The sequence below is a fragment of the Molothrus ater genome, chromosome 4, assembly GCF_012460135.2.
Source record: "Molothrus ater isolate BHLD 08-10-18 breed brown headed cowbird chromosome 4, BPBGC_Mater_1.1, whole genome shotgun sequence".
NCBI lineage: Eukaryota > Metazoa > Chordata > Aves > Passeriformes > Icteridae > Molothrus > Molothrus ater.
The window spans coordinates 24,408,757-24,434,835 of record NC_050481.2 but is presented as its reverse complement, the minus strand read 5'-3'; the positions used below and the strand labels follow the sequence as shown (position 1 = coordinate 24,434,835).

Sequence of the window (26,079 nt, the reverse complement as noted above, 5' to 3'; positions counted from 1 at the left end):
TATAGATCAAAAGATGGGTTGCTCCCCTTGCACACAGCCAGGAAAATGATACATGCCAGGAGTACAGGGAATCAGGGAAAGATAGCGTGGGGATATAAAATCTGCATGTTTTGCTAACACCTGTTCAGCTTCTAACTACTGCTAAACATTTCTTTTTGGAGAAGAGTTACTTGTGGAAGACCCTGTAACTCTAGGGGGCCTGTGACAGAACAAGGGAAAACTAAACTTGATATTCTATGACCAATAAGGTCTCTGTTGAAAATTTGACCCAATAATGAAATTTGTTGGATAATATTTCATCTGAATATTCCTGGAGTGAACAATATGCTGTTCTGCAATTAGGAGGGGTAAGTGTGCTGAGGAGGTGGAGGTGTATCTAGGTGAAGAGGAACCTCACACTTGTGACTACATCAAAGCATTAACCCAAGAAACAGCATTTGGGTTTTCAGCAGCTCAGCTGTCAGGCTCAGCTTTACATTTGGTGTGTGTTACTTGTTGAGCAAGGCTGCAGTCTACGTACGCTAATCTCCGAGTCCTTCCTGAAATTTAAATGGTATCAGCAATGATGGCATTGGCAATCTGTTTTAAACATGATTAAAGTTTAGTTTATTAATAGTGGTTTTTGATAAGACTAGAGGTTAGGAGAGAAGCTAATCCTTGGGTGTAGGCACACTACACCTTCTGTAGAATTTCAGATGGTATCTACTTTGAGATTGGTTTGAAACCAGTGCAGTTTGCCTTCAGTATGCTCTGCTTAAAGCATTACAGAAATGCTTTTGGCTCTCTTGTTCCTGTGCAATGCTGTATAATAAGAACACACAGAACATGATAATTCAATCATAGCAAAAGAGAATATTTTTCAAAACCGCAAAATCATAATGGCAAAATGGAGCTGACAGAATGACCTCAGCAAAGTCACTTCTGCAGAGGAAAAGCATCTAACTGCTGCACTCTAATTTTATCTTACATGAACACACTCTGTTACAGCTAAGAAATGCCTATTTCTAAATCTCCAGTCTGAGAACAAAAAACAGGCACTCTAAGACTCTATGTGATCATTTGCCCACCTGGGCAGCAGAAAGGGAAGGTATGCATTCCCACCACTCTGGCTTTCCAGTGCTAAACCCCAGGGGAGGTTGAACTGGTGCAGCCAGAGCAATGTGGCTACTGCCTTCAGACCCACAAATTCCTTTGAGGCTCAAAAGACAAGGTCTTTCCTCCAAGCCCTCTTGACTTGGAGGCTTTCAAGGGTCTTTCCTCTCCCCTTGGACCTGTAGCAAAGATGAAAGTGCAGTTCAGCCTCTCACCAGGCACTGAGTGTGAAAAAGCTGCTGGGCCATTGATGGGACAGGCACATGGGGCAGTGACACCTCATGGAGACCAAAGGCTCTGGTTTAGGACCAAAGGCAGGTCCTGATCTGAGAGGGCTTTACAAACCTTTCCCAGAAGCTAAATGCTTTTATTCCTGCTACCAACCTCCAGTTTGCCACCGCATCTGCTATGAGATCTGAAAACTGCTGCTCCGAGCTTCATACTTGGTCTCCATTTTTCATTACAGACTACTGTTTCACTTCAAAAAGGTTTCCCTCCACCTCATCTGTTTCATGCTGCTCCTTATTTGCCATCAGTTTATCCAGCTGCTGCACACTCAGGTGACTGACACCCCTTCAGAAGGGCTTCCACTCAAGCAAATGCTATTTTGCAGTGGAGCAAATATTGAGGAAAAGAATAATTCCCAATCCCTGATGCTGGAGGCTCAAGATTACACTCACCTCAAACCTGTTTTCTTTTGGATTTCTAAGGCAAAATAATTTTTCTGCTGAATTTTAAGAAGGCATTTTTGACTCAGTGGTTGACAGCACTTTCAGCGAGGCATTTTCACATGGACCAAATGATATTTAACAATTCTTTTATTCCTTCCCTGGCCCTCAAAGAAAGCAAGGAATACAAGAATACATCAGTTACAAGTGTTTGCTTTATCTTGTGTTGCTCATTTAGGATCTTTCAACTCAAGATCTCATTTTGCTGAAACAGAGTCAGTTATAATAACATGACATCCCTGGAACAGTCTAATCCTATTGCAAAGTGGATCTTCCTATTAAGAATGATCCATCTAATGAGATACAGCAAGCTGCAGGGAGCAGACACAGACTAACCACATTAGCTGCTTTTATGGAAGTATTTTTAAAAAAAGAACTATTTTGCTCTGCAGTTAGAAAAGACCAAGCTTTTAGCTGCATTGAGTGAATGAATACCCCTCTCATTAGCTTCTGGCTTCCAAGACATTTTCTTTTTAAATTCAGTCTATTTGTTTGGACCAAAGTATGTTTTCTCTTTTACAACAGTTGGCTAGAAGTGTTTCAGGCATGCAACTGGGATAATCAAAGCTGTATTATTCTCCCTGGCAAATTCTTCATCATGCATTTGATATACCAGTCAGCCTAAAGGGAGGAGTTTCAGGCTAGCATTTTTAGAAGTGGATAACATTGTTATTATTTTTCCCCTCCCTGCCTTATTCAGAGGAACCAGAGTTCTGTCAATGCCAGGAAATCTGAACGGCCTTTCAGAGCAGCTCAGTCTTGGCTGCTTCTCAAAGAGCACCAGGGTAAAAGAACTAAATGATTTTGCAATAGAGGAAGGCCTTCTGAAGAAATGGTCTGCACTAGAAAAAGGCCAATTGAACCAACTTTGGGCATTTTGCAGGATGTGTGGATTTCATTGACTCTTTTACTGGAAAGCAGGTCAATGTCACAGGCAAGGCTGCCAGGCTTCTTGCCAGCCTGCCAGCCATGCCATGGAGCAGTTATCCCCAGAAACCTGCCTGTCCCAGCCCCAGCCAGGGGCTCCCCAGGGTGCAGCAGGGAATCCTACAAGGACTGCCTTTTTTTAGGACTTGGTCTTGGTGGTGTGCAATGATGCAGAGGGACTGCCATTCTGGGTTCTCTGATTTTGGAGGGGCTTCCCCACATCCTGCCAGAGAATGAAAGAAACAAACAGCTCTGCACGTCCAGGAGCTTGAGAGTCCATGGAGAAACAAAAGGAAAAAAGACAGGATATTTGACCTGAGAATTTCCCAGGGAACAAAATTCCAAATTTCCATTATGGTCTTCCAGTAGTACAAATGTCCACATGCTCCCTCATGTATACAAGCTATGTAAATGTCTTCATGACACAATTAAATTGTGCTCATTACCCAGCCTGTATCTATACTACAAAGTGCTCTTTAAAAAAAAAAAAAAAAAAACAAAAAAGCAAAGTACCTTGTTCAAAGGACTAATTACAAGGGCCAGATTCTGTATTACAATGCACAAAAGTGAGGACAAGTTGGTTTAAAAGAAGAGAGACATTAAAATATTAGCTTCATGATGTAGCAGTGGTTTTCATACAGGTGGTTTTAAAATACACATAACTGGGTTCACACAGACTACCAGACTACGAATCTATGTTATTTTAATATGTCTATATTAGTTCAATACAACCATGTAGGGGTGAAAGACAGTCCAGACTTTTGTGCAATCAGTTAAAAATGCTGACTTTGCTTGGCTGTACTGCCTTTAAAAGCGGGCCCTGATATTTTGCGGTCACGGTCTGCAGGGCATGGCACAGTGAAGGCAATCTGCAACAGTTGGTATCTCCCAGATTTTGTTATGGTTTGTCCTAGTGATGTGATTTACTGATAGTATCACTGCAAACTCCAATACCTTGCAATGGGTGGAGCTTATTGGAATACCCACATTTGAGGCTACAAGTACCGTTAGCGCACACATTACTTCAATGCAAAATCCACTGTGAAGAAATAAAAAAAAAAAAAAAGACAGATGGAAAACCTGTAGTGAAAGAGTTATATGCAGGAAATCCCATGCCATGCACTTATCAAGAAAGTCAAGTATAAATGATGAATGGTGCGCAGCCTCTGAACAAGGGAGAAATGTTACCCAGCCAGGTTCAAATGGCACCGTCAGAGGAAACCAGGCTCTTCCTCGCAATCGTTTGCTTTAAAATTGAGGTCAGGCTTTAGTAAACACTATTCTTCTTCACCAGCAGCTATGGGGTTTATGCTGTGGCCAATTCCAGTGACTTTAATGTGACAACTCCAACACATTTTCTGGAAGCCTGATTACTTTCCCACATTGCTGGCGTGACCGAGATGAGGCACCCCTACCTAACCATCCTCTGCCAGCAGCTGCTTTCCCCGCACCGTGCCATTATCCCTGGCTTGAGCAGCACAATTTTAAGATGAATAGTCCAGACTGCCTTGACTGCAGTCGCTGGGCAAAGGCATACCTTGCAGTGTGTAGTACTGACAGGAAGTCCAACATTGGAAGCTACCACAACTGTGAACGCCGAAGCCAACTCAATAGTGAATCCACTGCGGGAAGCATAAGAAAACACTTCACAATCACTCTTTGCATCAGCTCGGACTGATACCATGCAGCGTGCCAAAGTCTTACCCGTTTCTTCTTTCGACTCTTATCTCCAACTGATTTTTGGTCATGTGAGTAAGTTAAGAGGACAAGAAAGGGCTGAACAATGGGAAGGGCACAGGCTAGTCATCCGCAGTACCCCGTCTGCGCGGCTCACTGCGTCAGAGACCTCCGCTACTCTACGCTGCCGTGGATCGTGCCTAATTAGTAATTTGGTTAGGCACCAGCAGAGGTCGAGTAGGCATTAAAGACAAAAATTACTGTAATGAATACATATGGGTTTAATGGTCTCAAGCACACTGGGAAAGCCACTGTAATCTTGCCATTTCCAAATGCAACTTCTACCACGCTTATTAGGTCATCAACAGAAGACTCTGCTGGCCTGTTCATGCAGACCTCTATGCCTTAAACACATTCAGTATTACAGGGTTATCCTTTTTCCTTTCTCTCTTTATTTTTCTCATGTTTTCTTTTTCTCCTTTTCCATTTATTTCTTTTTTTTTTCTTTAGAAAGATGGAGAAGTCAAAGCCAGGTTATCATTAAAATCAAAGCACAGCAAATCCAGCAAACTGCATTACAAACAAAATACTGGAACAGCAACTTCTCAGACTGGCTCACACACAAAGGTCACACAACCACAATGACACCTGTGGACCTACCTTGACGGTGTGATTGGAGTGAGGTCTTTACCCATAGTCTGGATAACTCTTCTTCCCCAGACCCAGAGGCCCACACAGATGCCAACACCTCCATAGAACAACAGCCAGATGGGAGTGGATGCTTCCTGCATTACGGCACCTTGCTCATAGATAAGCCAGAGTGCGACGAGGGGACCGATGGCATTGCTGGAGAAACAGAAACGTGTCACCTGAGTCACAAAAATGCACAGAGTTGCCTTGAAAGAAGTCTGTTATTTTCTGCATGATTTTTCTTCATCATGGGCGCAGCAGTACCCTGACTTGACCCTACAGGCAGCACCCTTTCTCACTTGGAAAGGGTGCAGCAGGAGACTCTTATCGTGTTGCTCTTTCAGTTGTCACTTCTTCACTGATAACCAGAGCAAGGCCTGAAAGAAATTTCTCTTTTACAAATAGTTTCCTGAAATGTCAGAGTTGGAAGTACCTTGTTATGTTTGTTCTGGTGACAAAAATCAGTATTTTCGGTACCACATTGAAACCTCAAATTTACCAATTTTACCAACCTCAAATTTTTTCAAAACCTCAATTTACCGAATTACCAATACCTCAAAATTTACCAATTGAGGAGCTGTGCATCTTTAAAATTCAAGTATCAACTTAGCTCTTTTTATCAGGGGGGAAAATAACGAGCAAAATTACCATCACAGACAAGAATATAGAAATATTTTCTAGCTTGACAGCCTGTAATGTTTGGGATATGATCTGAGTGCAGCTGGGAAGGTGACTTAGTTATCTTCAAAGATGTCGTAGAGTGAGTTGGACTGGATCAGAGAGGAGCCTTTGGTGACACAGAGCTGAAGTAAGCCCTTTTTGCTGCTACTATCTGGAAAAACATTGGAAGTCAGCAACACTGAATTCCCCACTCTTAAGGCAGGTCATCTGATACTCATGTCTGGAGTCAGACTTCTGGCTCTGTTTATTCTAAAAAAGCATCAAGTTTCTAGACAGAAACTTCTAGCTAGAAGAAAAACTTTGAAAGCCAGTATCCAATTACTTTGGAGGCTTAAATACTAAAAAGCAGATAAGAATTTCAACGTCCCTTTTGTTTTCAGCTCTTTTACTAAACCAAGTAGCTGCCTGCCTTGCTGAGCAGCATTTATTCACCAAGTAACTAGTGAAGCAGTGCTATATTTATGTCTAAATAATAGTGAAAAGAGCAGAACAAACCTGACCAGTGTCACTCCAAAAATATGAAAACTATCAGGGAAGCTCCCCTCTTTGTAAACCAATAGGAAAGCAGGTCACAGGGAGCACCGCAGGCAGGACTGACAGCCATGCTCGCCCCGGAGCCAGGACCTGCTAAATTTAGTTCCTGGTTCCACTCCAAAGCACACAGATGGAGTAAGGGCCAGTTTTAATGTCAAATGTTGTGCAAACCAGGCCACTGTATATGCCAGTTAATAATTTCCTTCCATCCTGTCTTTACCAGATATGAGGTGCCAGGGGCCGAGTGGTGATTGCCAAGAGACGAGGGTCACCAGCAGCCCAAAGCTGGCACACCTCAGCAACACAGGACCCTCCTGCCTTCATCTGGCCCTCGAGAAACTGAGCTCTGAACCCTGCAGAAGTGATCCTGAAGCAAAGTAATAAGGAAAAGCTTTTCCCTCGTAAACACACGCAGCAACATTCAAGCTGCGAGGGAAATGAAAGTAGTTAAAAATGCTCTTGGCTATAAAAAAGAATTACCAATTTTTACAGATTTTGAGAAAGATCCTGAAAATAAATTAGTGAGCTAACATGAATAAGAAAATCCAGTGGGTTTGAAGACACTGGGTAGTACAATGAAGAACTAAAGACTCTAAATAAAGAGTGATTTCAATTAGCTAGAACACTTTAAAATTCTGTTCTGATACTGTGCCCAAGTAAGCATTCAATTCGTTCAGTTTTGAAAGGACAGTATGTGAAAAGTCCTTAGGGCCTAAATGCAAGAATTATTTTACTTCCATGGAAGAAGAGATTATTGACTGAAGCATTTCTAATATTTTGAAATCAAGCTGAAACTGTTTTTCCAGTGTTTTCAGGTGTGGATTAAATTACTTGCACACTTAAATGCCTTTTTGGGCACAGAAAACGAAAGGTAATTCAATGTACGAAGGTACACGAATAAACTGATGGATGCTGAAGGATGGATGAAGGCAAATAATACATTGATCAGATGAATAAAGGCAAAACTGATCATCCCTTTTTATAGTGCTGTATGACATGGAAAAAAACTTCCCTGTTGAAAATAACAGCCACATTTGAAGTGACATCAGACACTGATTCCTGACTCTTCTGAAGAGATTATGCATACGTATTTGTCAGTCCCAACGTAAATGAAAAGGCAGAAAAGGCTTCCATAACTACAGCAGCAAACCATGCTCTTCCATATCAAAGCCCAGTTTTAATTATTTGCAAATGCTACACCTCTGTGAATCAACAAAGCTTAATTCTTGAGGAAAAGGTTCTTATTTATGGCAAGGGAAGACAAGTCAAAACTCTGCTGACTTATGCTCAGCCTCAGACAATCTGAGTGGCTGATTCTGTCCAACAGAGCAGAAGAGATGACACTGCTGCCCACAGAGGCAGCATTTCTGATACCTTCCCTGTAAGAAAAGAAAGCCAAACAGCACTAGGCTGATGATAGGCTTGAAAAGGCAAAAAGGTAAAAACTAACCTCATTTTCCTTTGTGGGTGTCTGCATCACTGGTTATCTATACCAGAGGGACATTTTTCCTCTCCCAGTAAATCATTTTCAATGTGGCTTAAATGTTCAGCTCTTTGGAAGAGTGGCATGTCCCAGCCTGAATATCTGCAAGTGGCTACAAACAGCAACAACAGTGGCTTGAATCTAGCACCATAACAGCTCTCCAAGGGGCTCCTTCAGCTTCCAGACTTGTCCAGGAGGTGCAGTCCAAGGGGCCTGTGGTATCAATGCTCCCTATGCCAATGGAAAACATCTCTAGAAGAAGCTGCTGGGCCTGTCCCACCATGAAACTGCCAACAGCTCAGAGCAAATGGGTCTGACTCAGGCACTGCAGAGCCTATCATCTTGGCTCTGCACAGAGGTAGAAGACAAAAAGCCACTCCCAACAGCACAGTAAGAGAGGGTTAGGGAGAAACAACACACTAAAAAAACCCAGCAACAAAAAAGGCATTGTTAGATAAGACAGTTTGCTTAACAGATGTCTCCTACAGCTGAGTGACTAACCAGATGAACCACAAGGAAGCTGGCTAGACTGGGATGTGGCTTTCACAGTATTTCCCACTGGTTCTAGCTCACTTGATTCAAGACATGACTAGCAGGAAAGCAGACCTCAAATCTTCCATGCATTTGGCTAAGACTCACTTCACAAGTCTATTTTCAGTAAGTTATTTTCTCTTACTCTCCCACCCAGGTTTCTACTTACCTTAACTAACTCTCCTTTCTGCTGGAGCTCCACATCTTATCCATTGCAGTTTAGAGAAGAAAAAAGCCTGACATGGTCACACAGGGGCTCTGAACTCCCATCCACATATATCTATATGTAAAACTACCCTCAGGTTACTTTGAAAGTGAAGTGCTTTAAAGAATCTGCTGTATTATCTACCTGTTGGGTTTAAAACAGAAAACAGGCTGCTCCTGTCATGGTATTACTTTAATTTTTCACACCTAATACACACTTTCCCACTGAGCACAAGGGGGTGGCCAATAGAGTTAATTTTAGGATGAGTTTATGAAATGTTATGGCATAAGAAGCCCAAGTCCTGAGCCTGCCTGCTGCAAAGTGTATTCTCCACATCCAGCACTTCCCCCACCTCTGCTGGGCTCCCCCAGCCCCATCACTCGCAGGGCACAGGGCTTTGCAGCTGGGGTGCTGCACAGGGGCTGTTTGCCTTCCCTGGAGGTGCAGTGCAGGATTTAATGCCACCCACAGCAGTACTTGCACTGGCAGAGGTGTTCCATGGTGGCTCACTGAAGGGCTGCTCCATGGTTCTGAGGTGCTGCCTGACCCTCGGGATGATTTTCCTGGCGCTCTCGGCTAACGTGAATTGGCACAATTCTCTTCTGCTGCTCACTGGTGCCAGTTTAGAATCTGTCACACAGCATTTATAAAACTGTTGTGAAAGATAGCATTTGACAGTGAATCTGAACTATAAATAGAGCTGGCTTCTCCTCTCCCCTGTGAGACAGATAGTATTACCAACAAAAATAACCCCCCCACATTCAGCTATCATGAGACAGGCTTAGAAATGACAGTTTCCCATGCACACACACACACAAGCGGAAATTTTTAGGTACCTTTGGGTCACAAGTCCAAGACCTTCTCTGGAGGAATAAGGACTAACACTTTATTTTTTAGTAAAAAACAAGGGGCTTTTTCCCAGTCATTCAGCAATCAGCTGAATGCTCTGTGACCAAAGCCCACCAAGCTTGTAGTAACATGTCATGATGCAGCAACATTGCTATTTCCTGGCTGCTGTTTGAGGGGAGTAGTGAGTTGCTCAAAAAGAAAATCTAACTGTATTTGAAAACTACACTCTGAATATGCTTTGTGAATAATGTATTGACTCCTTGATGACCATGCTTAGATTCTCTGCCACCTAAAAAAGGAGATTGCTTTTTAGTCCCTTTTTCTAGTGGAGTGAAAGAACCATTATCACAAACTAAAGCTGAATGATGAGCAAAACAGCCATCTGAAAAATCTGTATTAGGTGTCCAAAATTACAAGTACAATTACAAAATGTCCAGCCATTTGACTATTTCCCAAACCAGGATTTCACAAACAAACCTTCCACTGGGAAAATCAGTGGGATGATATTTCTAAATAGGCTGCAGTTATGTCTTGAGACATCACCCAGCTGAGCAAGAGTGAAAGACAGATATGTCTGTAGGTAGCAACAGGAAAAAAAAAACATGCTCTAATCTCCAAGGTTATCAGATTATCAGGAGAGTTTTATCCTACTTCAAATGACTGGACAGCCTTGACATCTATCACAGCACAATAAAAGTGTGTCAGAGCTGTGCCCTGTGAAGTGCAAGCTTTGGGTGTGTTAATGAGTCAGGGTGGACATGCTTTTATTCCTGCAGCTCATCTCTGTGTCCTGCAAATGCTGGCCCTGAACCCCCAACCCTGGATCCTGGAGGGTTGGGTCTGTGCCCACCAGCATCAGCTTTTCCCCTGGCAAGCCCAGCCATGAGCCCTGCTCACAGAGGGATGGGGAGGGATTCCCACACCCACTGGAGACCCCATTTCTTGCTGCTCTTCTCTGACTTGCCTGCATGGCACAACAAAAATGTCCTGTACATGCACAGTAAAGGACAGAAATGAAGATTCACATCTACTTGGGCACAAGCTGAATTTACAGAATGGACTAAAGGGAAGAAATCAGAAATCAGGCTTCCCTCACTAAATATAACAGACAGATTAGCTTCCTAAATATTCTAAGTGATCTTGACTGCAGCTCTCAGGGAGGAAATAAGAACTACCTGTTTTGTAATCCAGCCTTACTATAGCTCCTTTAGACTCCTTATTTAGCCAAGAGGCTGAATCCCACTAAGCTCTCCATGTGCAGTGAGATACTGGCAATGTTCTGGCCCTTCCCTCCTTTAATCCCATTGCCTTTACTTCAGGAAGAGGGGGAAAAGGTGAATCCTACTGCTGTTTGTGCACTCTGACCTAAACTCCAGTGAAATCTGTATGAAGGTGAGAGGAGAAAGCTCCTCTTCATGTATTTTGGGCAAACACACATTTCCTAGTTTCTCAAACTGTTTTGCTTAAAAATGAATTCCCTACCTAATAGCAGTCAGCTTCCCTAAAATCACTGAAAGAATGTGCAGAAATATTTTTTAAAAATCAAATATTTTTACTATAGCTCTGAAATGGTTTTAAATCCTTTTGTCAGTAAAGTAGCCTATATTGTTTGGATAATGAGAGGCATTCTTTCTCAAACTTGTGCCATAAATCTATATGACATTACCTGCAGACTCTAACTCCAATGACCCCTTTTTCCTAATATCTAAGCATGAATATGCAAAGGGAGTCCTAAAGTCCTCCACAGGAAATTTAATTAGAGCAGACACACTCCAACAATTTATGCAGCAGGAACTCAGGAAAACTGAGATCCTGTGAAATGACTGCAGGCAGGTTTCTCCTCCCTGCAGCACCTGCCAGCCAAAGCTCAGCACTGCCTGTCCCTTGGCAGCACAGACACACACGGGCGGTGGCAGGGCCCCTGGTCACCCTGCCCAGCTGCAGCATCACACCTCCTGCCACTGCCAGGGCCCTAAATCAACCTTCCTCCATGGGCCCAGGTAGCTGCCTGCTCACACCAGCCAAGGCACACAGGCCATTCTGACAGCCCCAGGGTTTCTCCTGTGACCGCAGGAGTGATGGAGGGCAGGAAGGGACAGAAGAGGCTGCTCATTTATAGGAGAAGGAATCTGTGTGAGAAATGACTGAACACATGCACGGCCAGGTGTGGAGGAGTACAAGGCTCAGGCTTTCCTCACAGCATAAACAGCATATTTTAATCAGCAAAACTCACACTGACCTACAGCATCTCTCTGTGGGTCATCCTGCTTTGATTGCAAGAATTCAAGGAATAACAAGCTCCAGAGATTGCTTGAGCAATCAACAAAAGCATCTTCCCACTTGTTAGGATAGGACTGTGGGGTAAACACTCTTTGCTCATAGCTTTCTCATTCCCAGCCCAGTAGCAGAGCAGCCACAGCCACTGCTGTGCTGAGCACCAGAGAAAACATGACTCCCTGTTCCTTTTAACACACAGCTGCCCCAGCCAGCATCCCTGCTGAACAGGGAGCCCTGATGGCTACAAACAGCAGCTCCTACAGCAAAGATGGCTGATTTCATTATGATGCCAAAAAGCATAATCTCAGAAGAAACTGGGGTCTAAACTACCCCATGAGTTAGTTAGAATTAGTTCTGTAGTGAGGGTAAAATACTGCTTTAACTCTTCCAGGTCTGTGGGTAAATCCTGGACAAAGAAACAAGAGAGATCTCCTTATGCTCTTCTGCCACCAAAGTGCTGTCCAAACTATATGGGGTATTTCTGACCCATGAAGTTTTTCTGAGCTGTATCACAGTTCAATACCTCATGCTTAAATATGCTCCAAAACAGGTTAATCATTTACCTTGCAACCACTTGCAGTTTTTAAGTTTCATATTAGCTTTTTGAGGTTAGCAATCCTTCTTAGCCATGTCCAAAATAGCCTGCCCATCTGCCTTTGGTTTTGAGAACTAGTTAATTCAGACATGTTTCAGACTTTAAAATACAGCACAAACCCTACACCTTCAGCAACTGTTCTGCTATTTTGTTGTTACACAGGTAGGCTGCTGTGGCTGCAGCACTGAAGCTCCAGATGACAATTCCTGCTGAATCAGCCTGTATCTACAGAAAAATAAGCTCAGTCCAACTCAACCATAGGTGCATATAATCCCTGCTGGCCAACAAAGCCCAGCCTCCCAGCCTCTCTGGAAAGCTGGCTCTGAACAAGCATTTAGAAGCTGGCAGTTCTCCTCGTGTCACGCTCCTGGCCCAGGTCTTTTTTCCACCCTGCCCTTTTTATTCTCCCATTGCCCTTGCCCTGACCTGACGCACTGCCTTTGTGCTCACTGCTGAGCCAGTGGGTCCTGCTCACTTGGCGCCGCTAATTAACTTCAACAACAACGGGTTTTTTTCAGCGGTTCTGTCCCAACACATTTATTTGGGATTTTAAATTCTTTAGATTTCATTCAGTCCATGTGCACGGTGGTGTCACAAGGCTCTGGGCCCGGCTCAGCTGGTCCCAGCCCTGGAAGGGCTCCAGCACCCTTGACACAGTGCACATAAGCCTGGAGGCAGGGCAGGAGAGGATGGTCCGAACAAAACAGTCACCCAAATAAGGAGCTACCATCACTGCCTTCTCCTTTTAACACACAGCTGCCCCAGCCAGTATCCTTGCTGATGTCAGCCTGAGCACAGGCCCTGATGGCTACAAACATCAGCTCCTACAGCAAACACGGCTGATTTTGTTATGAATATAAAAATCATCATCTTAGAAGAAACTGGAGTCTATAACTACCCTGTGAGTTAGTTAAGAATTAGTTCTGCAGCCAAGGGAAAAATACTGATTTAACTCTTCCAGGTCTCTGGGTAAGTCCTGGACAATGAAACAAAAGAGCTCTCCATATGATCTTCTGTCCACCAAAGTGCTGTCCAAACTATATGGGGCACTTCTTATTCATGCAGCTTTTCTGAGCCACATCTGTTCTGTATGTACTGTATGCCCCATGCTTAAGTATTCTCTAAAGCAGGCCAATTGTTTACCTTGCAATCACCTGCAGTTTTTAAGTTTCATACTGGCTTTTTATTTTTATCTCTTTGCTCCTGCAAACAGCCTGAAGGAAAATAAATAGAAAACATGACACAAGAGTAAGTTCCAGGATATGGAAAGAAAATGTTGCAGTCAAGTCCAAAAAAAAGGTGTGGACAATGGAGGTGCTATCCTAAATACATGAGTGAGGAGCTTAAAACCAAATGCAGGGGAAAGCAGGATTTTAACAACAGGATTCAAGGCTAAGGAAAAACGTTAGAGAAACAGCTTGACAGCAGCACCTAAAATGAGCCAAAGGAAAGTGTATGAAGGAGGGAGATGAAAAGATAGCAGTCATCAGTGGAAGATGGACCTGCCAGGGCTTACTTCCTTACATAAATGTGAACAAAAAGCTGTGCTACTTATTGGGTTCTACAGCATCATTTTTTAAACAATGCACTGCAGGCCTTTTGAGCCCTGCAGATCTTCATGCAAGCGACATGTGGCAAAGCCAAGACATCTTTTGCTCCACTAGACAAAGACTGACAAAACATCTCTGCTATATGATCCACAGGATAGACATCGGCATTCCCAGGGAATTTTATCTAATAAATCTTCTAGGTATATGAAGGGGTCTTTAATTTTATTGTTTAGCTGGAATTCAGTGCAATTGCAAGGATGGATTCCTATCCAATATCCTAGACACATGAGCACCTCCCTGCTTTTCTACCAGCTTTGACAAAACGAAGCCAACTTGTTCTTTAGTTTTGCAATTATACGATTTCAGCTTAAGAAGAGGTTCTGGAATAAACAGCATTTAATAAAAACACATTTCCTGGCAAATTTGATAGGATCACCAACAGAACTAGGGATCTGAAAAACACTAAAAGCATTTTCAGGAAAGGATATTGCTACACTAACAAGCTAGTCCAAATGCCAAATTCTAAGGGAATGAGGCTGTAAGATGCAACAACACACACAGCACAGAGTCTGAACTTTGTATTTCATCCAGCTCCTGTCAGCACCAAATCTGATTTCTGAACTAACTGCATGCTTACAGATCACTTCTAACAAAATCAACTACCCTTTCCTCCTATATAACATGCAAGTGATGCATGCATAAACATGTGCATAAACATAAGTATCACCTGCAGGGAATAAAGGAGCTGTGACACCTGCTGAGGTAGGCTCTGAACTCTCTGCATAATACCCTGGTATTTCCCAGGATAAATTACAAGAAATATCAGCAGTCTTTGTTCTTATCCCTGTGTTCCCTTCAGCACTCACTGCTGGCCACTTGCAGAGCTTGGATATTGACTCCCATGGGTCTCTGCTCTTGGCCAGTATGCTCAGAGCAAAGGTCTTTAACAACAGAGACCATCTGAGAGGAATGAAAGCTACACACCACTGCCCTCTGATCCAGAGGATGAGGGGCCTCTGGATTCCTTCCCAGAGCCAGATCCCTGTGGATAACAAGGAAGTACAAAAGGCTCTTCAGAAAGCCCTGGTCTGAATTCCCAGGATGCAGGATGGACGGGGAGCAAAGAAACACGTTTGTAATTGTTTTCATGATGAGTTACAAGTTAAATTAGGAAGCTGACAAGAGCAAGAAGCAGTAAGTGTTGTCCTTGAAGAGTGGAACAGGGTATGCCCAGAAGGCTAAGGAGGATGATGAAAATTATGAATGCTGTAAAGTCCTGCTGGAAACACTGAAACCAACACCATAAGGGCATGGCTGTCACGGCAAGGGTCCAACAGAAAGGGGACTCAGTACAGCCCCAGCCACAACCCAAATAAGGACAGCTGCTCCAACAAGCACTTGAGAGAATTTCTCAGGGGACCTTATCATGATACTGGAAAAAGCATCTATTAAACACCAAATGGATTGCTCCAGGTCTAGGGAAGAGGCAGCCCACCCAAATCCTAAAGGAAAAATACAGAGTGTTCCCAGGGCACAGAAAACCCACCCAAACTGCTCCTCAGCCACATGCCACTGAGATGGTGAGGTGCTGTGTGACAAGAGATGAAATTCATCTAATGGTAAAAATAGTCTGAAACCCCTTGTCTGTTGAAAGTTTCTGATTTCGCAGTTAAAATAGGCTTCAAATTCTGCAGGGCTGGGATTGTCCTGTCTGCCTTTACAGTCGCTGGCATGTTGGGTGGAGTCTCAATGCCTCCCAAGACTGCCAAAATTAAAGGTAAATTAAACTAATTACTTCACAGTTAGTTAGCAAATAAAAAGATTTTACCCTTGAGAAGAAAAGAAACCATAGACTAAGCAGTGCAATTCCTGGCAGGCACCGAGGACACTGATGATACGCAGCCCTGATGATCATCTACCTGCAGAAATGAATGTGCTTTCCAACCAGCAAAGCTGGTAAACCTTGCTCCATGTACTTAAACTGTAAAATTGCTGGCTTGTGAGATCTCCTCCTCTTACCTGACATCATTGCCTCCATGGGCAAAGGATCCAAAGCAGGCTGTTAAGATCTGGAGGAAGTGGAAAAGTAGATGGACCTGAGAGGTGTCTTTCTCTTCCTTATCCTCTTCCACGGATCAACGGGGGGCCGGTTGGGATCCGCAAGTTCCGAGGCCAGCTTCATTTCCACCCCGCCTTCCTCCGCCTCAATCTCTGCCTCCGCCACTGCGTTGCAGTAGCTGGAGTAGCTGTCGTAGCGGACTCGCTTCTTGGAGTAGGAAACAGTGTCTCCCACCAGCTTCTCACTGTCCTCTGGAGTAGATGTGTCCGCTGCCTTAAAGGAGGAATGCACGGGCATGCCACAGATAGCAGCAGTGTAACAGGTGTAGCTGTTGTTGCGCCGTAGGAGTTTGTAGTTGTTTTCTGCAGTGGGCCTCTCATCGTTGGCCCTGTCCAGGTGTATTTTGTGGAGCAAGTCTTTGTATAAACCTGAGTCCTTGTGCACAGTGTGATACACGTGGCCATCGCTCCTCACGTGGCCGTCAAAGCTGAAGGTGCCGTTGGAAACAGGTGATTTCACCGAGGTGTGCGTCACCGAAAATGCCCTTCCTAAAAAGGCAGAGATTCAGAGGTTTTGTTTACACAAAATGCAATACAAAAGCCCCCTTCCTCCAACACAAGACAATATTGTGGCCAGCATCTGATAATACAGGACAAAGAAGATCCATTTGCACTACATGTAGGACTCATTTCATTGCAAAATAAGTCTCTCATCATTCATTGCAAAATAAAGTCTCTCATCTTCTATGCAAAAAGAGGTTTTTTCCAGTCCTGAGTCTCCCCTGACATGCTGCATGACCTCCAGCAAATCACTTGGGATCAGCTATTTGAATGTGATACTTGATGGTTAAATCCTCAGGTTCTTTGAAAATATAAATTTCCAATAAATTCCTTTCTTGTAAAGCAAGCTCTGCTTTTTCTGAGCTTTTGTCTACATTGAATAGGAATAATTAGGATTTCTGAAATGTGGTTTACTGCATTTTCATACTGGGACTTATGTGTTTAAGAGACATTTAATTCATACTCATTTGTTTAGGAGACATTTACATAGCTTTTAAAAATAATTTTAAAAAAAATTTAAAAATTCACATTCTTCAGAAGTATTTCCTTAGTTATTGCAACATTTTCTATATACTAGTTCTATGAACATGATGATGTATATTCCCACTGTATACATTTAATGTTAGCATACACTGCAGGACACGCATCAAAATGTATCACAGGTAATATTTCTGAAGAAACTGTCTTTTTCATTTCCTGACTTCCTGGATTTTCACTGTGCAGCAATCAGAACTGGGTTTAGCTATTTTTAAACTGGAAGCACACACACTCTAAGGGCTCCACAACATGACTTATTTGATTTTGTAAGAACCAGTTGAATATATCAGGCATTTATTAACCAAATTACAGGGCTTTGTAGATGTTAGCAAAGCGATATCAAAGTCAGCAGACCGCTAAGTGGAGGGGGGTGTTCCCACCACGTGGCAGAACAGAAAGAGCTTTATGCACAAGTCTACTTCTTGCAAACATATGTTCAGAAAACAATGTGTGACATTTTTCCAGTGGACATGCTCCAAATGGTCATACATTTATCGACTAAAGTCCAAATCTTTTCATCTCCTTTTGTAGTATGCTAATCATCTTTATGCTGAATTTAACCTTCATACATCAGCAATCTGTGTGCTCTGTATTTTTCCACTGCTTGATAGGATGGAAACACCATTAAGAATACAAAGCAAAGCAACGCAAAAAGGCAAGTAATTTTTTTTCAGCTGTTTCTAAAACTGAAATACAGCCAAACAAAATGTAATTTATTTTACGTCCTCTCCAGAAAATGTCACTTGTAAATAAGCATCTTTCCAAACAAGCACTGAAAAGGGATTAGAGATGGAAGTTCCAAACCCCAATTTACTATTTACAGCAGAGACCTACTTGAAGTTAAGAAACCTCATTGAAGCAGGAAGAGGACAAACCGTCCAAGTTGTCTTAGCTCCTTACCATAGGGTACACGTGGATGGTTTCCATTTGCAATATTATCTGATGCCCCAGCAGCTTCTGTTACTGAGCCAGTAAGGGGAATCGTGCTCTCATCAGATGCTTTGGCACCAGGAAGCTCTTTAAAGACTGGTGTTTCTTCTTCCTGAATTTTATCAAGACTTTCATCTGATATCCTTGACAGTGCAGCATCTTTCTTTAACCGGCCTAAGGAAAGAATAGTACTGTAATTTTAAACCCAAGGTTACTTAAGTTTCCACTGTTTGCATCAACAGCATGGTTTAACTTGGCTACAATAACCAAGCTTTGTTTCATACACACACTATTTATTTCTAACACTCTACTAGGTTCATGTGTGAAAATTCTAGAACATCTTTGTTTCTTCTGATAAAATTCACCAAAGTAGGTAACTGAAGAAAAACACTGAGCTGTTCATCTGTTAATGAAACCTGACACTTTTCTCTGCATTTGTTGAGAGTAGCAAAGCAACTAAAGCTGTGATCAGCCCAACTTACTGTAAAGCTAAAACAGTCACTTAAAGATGATCATTCTGACAGGCTTTTTCTCTATTTTTTTCTTAATAAAATATAAACCAAATTATATTCCAGGTTTTATTTTGCTGTTTCTGCTAGACGTCAGAACTTAGCACTGCAATGGCTTGCCTAACAAGGTTTTGAATTTCTACCACTGCAGCTTTTTCAGAGCAAATTACACAAATACATGAGGAATAGTTTAGGCACATCCTGCCTGTGGGTGGGAACTGAACTAGGTGACCCTCAACGGCACCTCCACTGAAAAGTAATATTCCATGATTTTATACCACTCACATTTCATCAAATAACTACTTACTTTCTATTTTTCTCTTCATCCAGGGACACACAAAAATCCAGACTAAGACAGCAAATACTAAGGACACACCGATTGATATTAGAGCAATGGCCCACATTGGCAGGATCAGTCCCAGTACTGTAAAGACAAAGCAATAAAACTGAAGCAAGCCATTAATAAACATGACTTAATTATCCCAGGCAGTGGAAGAGCAGTCTGTTGCAGAAAAGCCAGTGTCCACAGTGTATTCAAAGCCAACATGAAGGAGCTGATGACTTTTAACACATTACCAGTTACTGCAGTATTTAAAGGTATAGTTGACATGAAAACATTTGCAGGTTTAGTCTTCCAGTTTCCTGTTGCCCCACTGTGATGTTATTTCCCAAAGAGCCCCACATCAGGGCTGCTAAAACAAGTTTGCAGTGCTTTTATAAATGAATGCACATTAAACCACGTTGCCCATTAGGGTTAAGTCTTTACTTGACCTTTGCTCTGGTCCATAAAGCCTGATGCTTAGCTTGCTCTAAGCCCTTATTTGCTTGCAATATGAGCTTAATGCAGCTGAGGCTTCGCCCTGCAATGCACAGGCGACATCAACAACTCGTGTTTCTGTCATTATTCCCCCAACAGAGATCCTTGCACTTGTTCAATGAAACAATCTGACTCTCAATAAGAAAGAGCTTGGACTCTGATCATTCAAACCCATATATACATTGCCTATCTTTAAACCTACATGATTAATTCATCCTTGTGAGTAAATGCTGCCAGAACAGAGGCCTTGGAGAGTAAATATGTTTTTCCCCAGTATTGAAAATGGAGTCCCACCTTTTTATTCACACACTTTAGAGACTGCTAAGCTGAAACAGAGGGAACATTAAGATTCTTATTTCATTTATTTTGCTTAATGAGTCAGTGCAGAGTGCCTGACCTACTTCTGCAGTACAACTAATGAGGAAATGTGAGTTATACAGCTGATATATACAGCTATATATATATATATATATATATACACAGCTGATGTGAGTTATACAGCTGATGTACTGTTAAACATCTTGGATACATAGCCAATTAGACTTAAGAGAAATAGTTATGTTACCTTCAAATTGGGAATGTCTCAAGTTTTTATTAATTCCAGTAATATTATGCTATGGAGTAGGGTCTATCAACTGCTTTTATCTAGTACATCTAATGTGTTGGATTTTAGAGAAATATTTCCATTTCAAAAAAGGTCACTTTCTAAGCCTGCTTTCTTAATTCAGGGCCATGTTCAGGAGTCTATCTTCAATTGCCTCTTCATTCCTAGTTCTTGGACAATAATCTAACCTAAAGACAACATTTAATGATCAGAGTCTTCAAAAAAGTAGTTGAGATCACTGAATATCTTTGTTCTGAACCCCTTTGCTAGAAGTGTGTGTTTAAATATACACCACTACAGTAAACTATAAAAATATAAATGCAAATACATACAACATGAGAATATAAAATATACAAACATAAATATAACAATATAAAAATTCAACTAATATAAAAATTCAGATATAAATATATATACGAATAAACACAAACATGTAAGAACACATAAAATATATAAATATATAAAAATATAAAGTCCTTCAACTTCATTTCCTTCTTCTGAGTTGCAATCAAACCACAACATTAAAAAAAAAAAGATACGCACTCAATGAAGAAACAGGTTTGGGGATTCTTATCATTAAAGAGAAATAAAGAAGTAAATTTAAATAACAGTCTTGGAGCCAGACATGCTAGAACAGCGACTCTGCTGATGTCAGTGAAGGAGTGAAGGTATTACACTGACAGCAAACAGCACCTGCTCTCCCACCCTGCTCTGAACCTTCACTCCCTGATGCACAAACCTAGAACACCTTTTAGAGCTCAGCATGTGCTCAGAATTACAAAGCCAAAGCTGCCTCTCACTAATTTCTACTTCTTCTAAAGAGGGATTATTTTTGTAGCTGTGCTCTTCCCCACTAACCAGAGCGATCAGGAGGGTGTCACAAAAACACACACACAAACAGAAGCATGTGGAGAGGTGAATGATTTACTCCTGCCCTTGTTAACTCCTAACACAGGAGATAACCCTGTGGTGTCTGGGTGACACTGGCAGAGCATCCCTACACACTGTGGGAAGCCTCCCTCCCGTGCCTCCCTGGCTCACTCACCTGGTGCCCCAGTGTACATGATAGAAAACACGTTAATAGCTATGGTAGCAGCATAAAACACCGGGAGTGCGCGGAGACCATTGGGCACGGGGTCTTCCTGCAGAGAAACCACAGAAAAAAGGAAACATTAGCTGCATTTCACACCAGATTATTCATGTCAGCATGAACCTCCATGTGGAAAACATGTGCTCCCAAATCAGTGACAGGCAGATGAGCTTTTGGATGTTGAGGAAAGGATGGTGATAGCTTGGTTACACCCAAGTCCACAATGCTGGTCCTGGCAAGTACCAGCACTCTGGGGCAGCTTGACACTGTCAGTGGGAACCAGGGACTCAGGTTGTACTTTCCAGTCAGCTGTTGAGGGTTTCTTTCTGCAGGTGTGTTCTTATTTATTTTGTGTCCAAGATGAGGAGTCCCTTTCACTTAGCATGACTGAAGGGTGCCAAGCAGGAGAGGGCTTTGATGTTTTGGACTTGTGCTACAAGCAGCAGTGCAAGGCATCCATCTCAAAACCATATTCCCAAGCTCTCTTCTTCAACCAAGACAGCCTGGCACTTCCTACCAGCTAACAGAAATCCCTGAAATGCCAGGTGTCTGGCTGCATTAGCAGGTGACACACACAAAGTGAGCAGGCAATGTTTAGCACGGCACCGTGCCCGCTGCCCTCAGCACTCACAAGGAAAGACTCAGCTGAGAGAGCAGCGGAAACGCAGCATGCGAGCCACAGACAGAGCCTTTGTGAGGGACTGCTCTGGCCTTTCCAGGGGCTCCACGTGTCTGCAAAGAGCCTGGCAAAGCTGAGCTCTGGCTAATGTGGTTTCAGTTCTTGCTGCCATGAGCTGTAAAAGGGAGCTGAGAAAAGGCTGTGGTCACCCTGTGCTATACCCGGTCCCCAAGCAGGATGCAGATGGGCTGAATTTGCAGGGCCAGCTGCTATTCACTAACATCCCCAGCAAGGGCATGGAGCCCTGTAACAGGCCACAGACCCACAAGCTAGAAAGCTGCTCTTTTTTTATTCATGCACACAAGTCACTACCTGCTTATGTCAGAAGCTCTACAGATCTTACTGCTTTGTGAATGGCACAGACGGCAGTTGGGAGGCAATTTCCTTAACTTGAATTTTTCTGCCTCTTGAATGTTTAAATATACAGCTTTAATACCAGAGTTCACATGACTTTGATGGCTAATTTCTTAAGTTGCTAGGCTTTAAATACAATAGTGGAACCTTTCCTTATCTTTCATGCAACTTGAGTTATTTTTTATTCAAAGCTGAATCTTATCAAATCTATCATCTGTTTTTATCACTGACGTTTATTTAGAGCAGAAATGAAGAACGATGAAGCTGAGGTTACAGGTGGTGCTATTTATAGCAAAAGAATTAATCCCTCATCTATTTAAGTTCCCTGTATAACTGCTAATATAGTGTCCCTTATTTTAGGTCACTGTCATGCTCTTCACTTCCCCATTTTAGCAAGTTGAATGGTGTGAAAGAAATGGAAAAGGCAGTTCAGGTTTCCAGACCATGCTGGGTGGCAGGCAAGTCATCTTTTGCACTGGAGATATGGACCAATGTTACTGCAGGTCACTAAAACCCATTGATTCAGGCTTCTTGAGAGTCTACAAAACAGGCAGATGCCCATATTCTAATGAATGATGTGCTGGAAAACCAAGGCTTAAAATTGCACGACTTTAAAATCCAGTTAGAGTATCTCCAAGGGAGGACTGCTCTGTTTAACACAGAGAGAACAGCAATTGTGAGGCTAAGTCAATGCCAGCAAGCTTGTGCTAATACAGAAGCAGCCTCCATGTACCATGCTCTGACCTAACAGAATATACAATATTAATTATCACATAGCACCTTCTAAGCCTCAAATACTTGTCAAATTACTTACTGTGAGCTTTCAGAACTGCTAAGAGCAAGTATAACTCAAATGGCTATTAAAAAAATGACTGGTCTCCTGTCCAAAAAGAAGTCATAAACTTTCAACTATGGAAATGGCAGCACTCAATGGGAGGCTAAAACACAACCTTCATACTAAGCACTCATTATAATAGTGAGATTTCTTTACCTTGTTTAAAATGAAGAATCTGATCAGCACAAATAGGATTCCAGACATCAAGCCAGATAACAGTGGGGAAATAAACCAAGAGGCAACTGCGTTGAAGAAAGAAAGAAACTTGATATAAACAGTATTCTTGCATAATAGTTAAGTATATTGTTAATGAGCAATAAATTTAAAACAATTCTTGTACAACTGGAATGAATGTTCTGTATGTTTACTTACAACTGGTGCAACTCCATGTCCACCGACACTCATGAAAGTCAAAGTAATGCTAAGCACCATTAGAAACAACAGCCAAAGCATTTCCTGCTAATTTTGCAAGTTTAGCAATCAAACTCCTCAGGAAAGTTTCTTGTAGTTTGAATCAGAGTAGACCAAGAAAGCATTGTAATTTCCTAATCACCACCACCATGAATGTTGCAAGCAAGTAGAAAGCAACTGCATCCAGCGGGATGACTTGCTGCTCCCAGGGTAAGAGTCTTGAGCTCCAAAATGCCACAGGAGCATCAACTGTAATGTATGATGCATGCACATTTTTTGCAGGCCAGCACTGCAAGTGTCCAGGATGACTTAACTAAAGTAGGTGGCAAAGCTCCCACTGATTTCAATAAAACCAGATTAGGGCAGCACTCTGGAAATCTCATCCACAGTGATTTATTGTTTGCAGCATGATTAACAGATTGATTCTGCTGTCTGAAAACTCTTTTACTATTGACAGAATTTTAAAAAACCACATGCATTGCTGAAGTTCTAATATATTACCATGCCTTCCTTCTAATAGAGACTTTAGACTGCACCTCAAGTTCCAAAGGTTTCCAAAACAATAAGAAAACACTCCATCACATCCCTGCTTGGATGTGCCACTGTTCTTGGCAATGGGAGGCTGTGAGTTAAACGTGCTGTGTGCCCTGAAGGTGGTGGTGGGTGGAGAAACATGACTGCGGGCATTCACATGATAGCATTCATATTGTTGAGAGCAAGAACAGGGTAGTATGAGCTGCCTCAAAGAGAATTAGAAGAGGAGGAATGTCACCTTGAAGCATGTTTCTTGAGGGACAATGTGTCCCCAGCTTACCACTGGGGAAGTACACCTTTTGCCTTACCCCCTTCTCCACTGGAGACACACTGCAGCCCTTAATGAACATGGCACCAGTGCATTTTCTGAATGACGCGACAGGGGTGGAAAATAAATTAATGAGGGAGTTATCAGCACAAAGCAGATTTCTGGGAATGTTTTTCATAGGCAGCACACACTATTTCACACACTCTCACACATAAAAGGAGACAGCACTTACCAATCTTGACAAGCTGCATCCACTGCACACCCTGCGTGCCAATTGCCACCAGAGAAAATCCAATCGTAGCACCTACAATGCAATGGGTCCCTGATATTGGGAGCTTCAAGAACGATGCAATTAGCTGCCAAACAGCAGAACCTAGAAACAAATGAACCATATGGTATAAACAACAATAACAACAATGTTACGCAGAAAATTCTTTGCCACACATTCTTTTACAAGTGCTGCCTACACTCCTCATGCACAAGAGAGATCTTCTAAAGAGGGTTTTGTTCCTGTTCTGTCTGTAAATGCAGATACTAAGACAGTTTAATAGCAGCTTTGAATGCTACATCTTACTTATGACTGTTTATGACTAACAGCTCCCTACAACCCATGACAGTTCTGCTTTCAGTATTTACAGCCTGTCTGATTAAGTACACAAACTGCTCCCAGTGTGCATCAAGCTTAGAAAACCTCACTCTTGAGAGCTGACCCTGGAAGCCTCCAGGTGATCAGCATAAGGAGGCATTCACCATTTCACTAGTGAACCACCCATGCTCCTAAAGTTGGATACTACCAGAGAAAGGTTCAAACTGTGGGACAGAGAGAGTTCATGCTTCATCTCAGTGATACACAGCCATCCAGTCCTCTACAGGAAAAATGGACTGAGGAAAGAATACAGATTCTCTCACTGCCTTCATCTGCAGCTCATTGTTGCAGAGAAATTCAAGAAGGATTCCAAGAGAAATTCAAGACTGCTGAAAAGGCTTATGTTAGTCACGGAGAAGCCAAAGATACCCTGGCATAAGGAAATAAGTTCCCCTAACTAACTAAGGGACAGTGGGTAATGGTCTGTAAAGTAAATTCAACATCTGGCATTCCAGCAAGAATTCCAGGAAGAATGCTGGCCAAGAGTACAGAGGGGAAAAAAAAGTATCCCAAGCACCTCTTTCAGGAGTTAGATCAGACACAGCTGGCCACCAAGCTCTCGAGCATGCAGCTCCATGCTCTGACTCCTTTTCACTTTGCAAAGACACAAAATCCCTGCTCCTCTTGCAGTGGCAGTAACCTCAGGACAGCAAAATACTTTCGAGAGTGACACCAGCTTTTTGTGGACCTCCCCTAATGTTAGAGAATTCTTACAAAGACCTCATTGTAATACTTCATGGCCTTAAGACTAAATCTTTGTGTGTTGAGTCACCAGTGGCAGCAATCAGACTGCCATAAGAGAGCCTGAATTTTCTGGCTCATGCCTCCTCTCTTAACAGATCTGCAGCAGATACAGGTGATAAAGCAAGGTCACTGAACATATGCTGGCAGACTACCCAAAGTTTCAACCTCCATCCTCAATTCCAACATGAGAAGATGGTTTGAAGGTCTTGAAACAGAGCCATCTGCAAACAGTGATTTGCTGGTATCATATGTAGCTGCATTTGGAAGTCAACCAGTTTGTAAAACTGATCTCTCCTGGCGTACTATCCCAAAACAACTGTTACTTCTCTTGCTAGTGGAAATTCTAGATCAATCAAGGAACACCTGCTCTTCAATTTCTTGGCTTCTTTTCCCCTGTCCTAAAATAAAAATAAAAACACTTTGAAACCTTTGACATGAACTTAGAGACCAGCACATGAAGTGAGGAGAAGGAGAAATCAGACAGTTACATCTGAAAGAAGCCAAATAAAAGGCAAGCTACCCATAGATATGTAATTACAAAATACTTAGTATAAAAAATAGGGGAAATGCAACCAAGCCACAGCTGCACTGCAAATGTCTGGTGAGGACTGGATTTATTGTCAGGGGAAATAGAGGGAGTATGGAACAATTTCTTGTTCATTTAACTTCATAGAATCACAGAA

At 42.4% G+C, this 26,079-nt stretch overlaps 1 protein-coding gene across 1 annotated transcript in view; it reads right to left on the bottom strand.

The window, feature by feature from the left end:
* The window catches only part of SLC20A2 (solute carrier family 20 member 2), a 56,894-nt gene that overhangs the window by 2,950 nt on the left and 27,865 nt on the right, over positions 1-26,079 (bottom strand). The window contains 9 exon segments of the mRNA XM_054514514.1: positions 4,285-4,369; positions 5,085-5,270; positions 15,839-15,950; positions 15,953-16,426; positions 17,876-18,079; positions 18,722-18,838; positions 20,881-20,977; positions 22,950-23,035; positions 24,239-24,379. Of these exon segments, the coding sequence (XP_054370489.1) occupies positions 4,285-4,369; positions 5,085-5,270; positions 15,839-15,950; positions 15,953-16,426; positions 17,876-18,079; positions 18,722-18,838; positions 20,881-20,977; positions 22,950-23,035; positions 24,239-24,379 (1,502 nt within the window).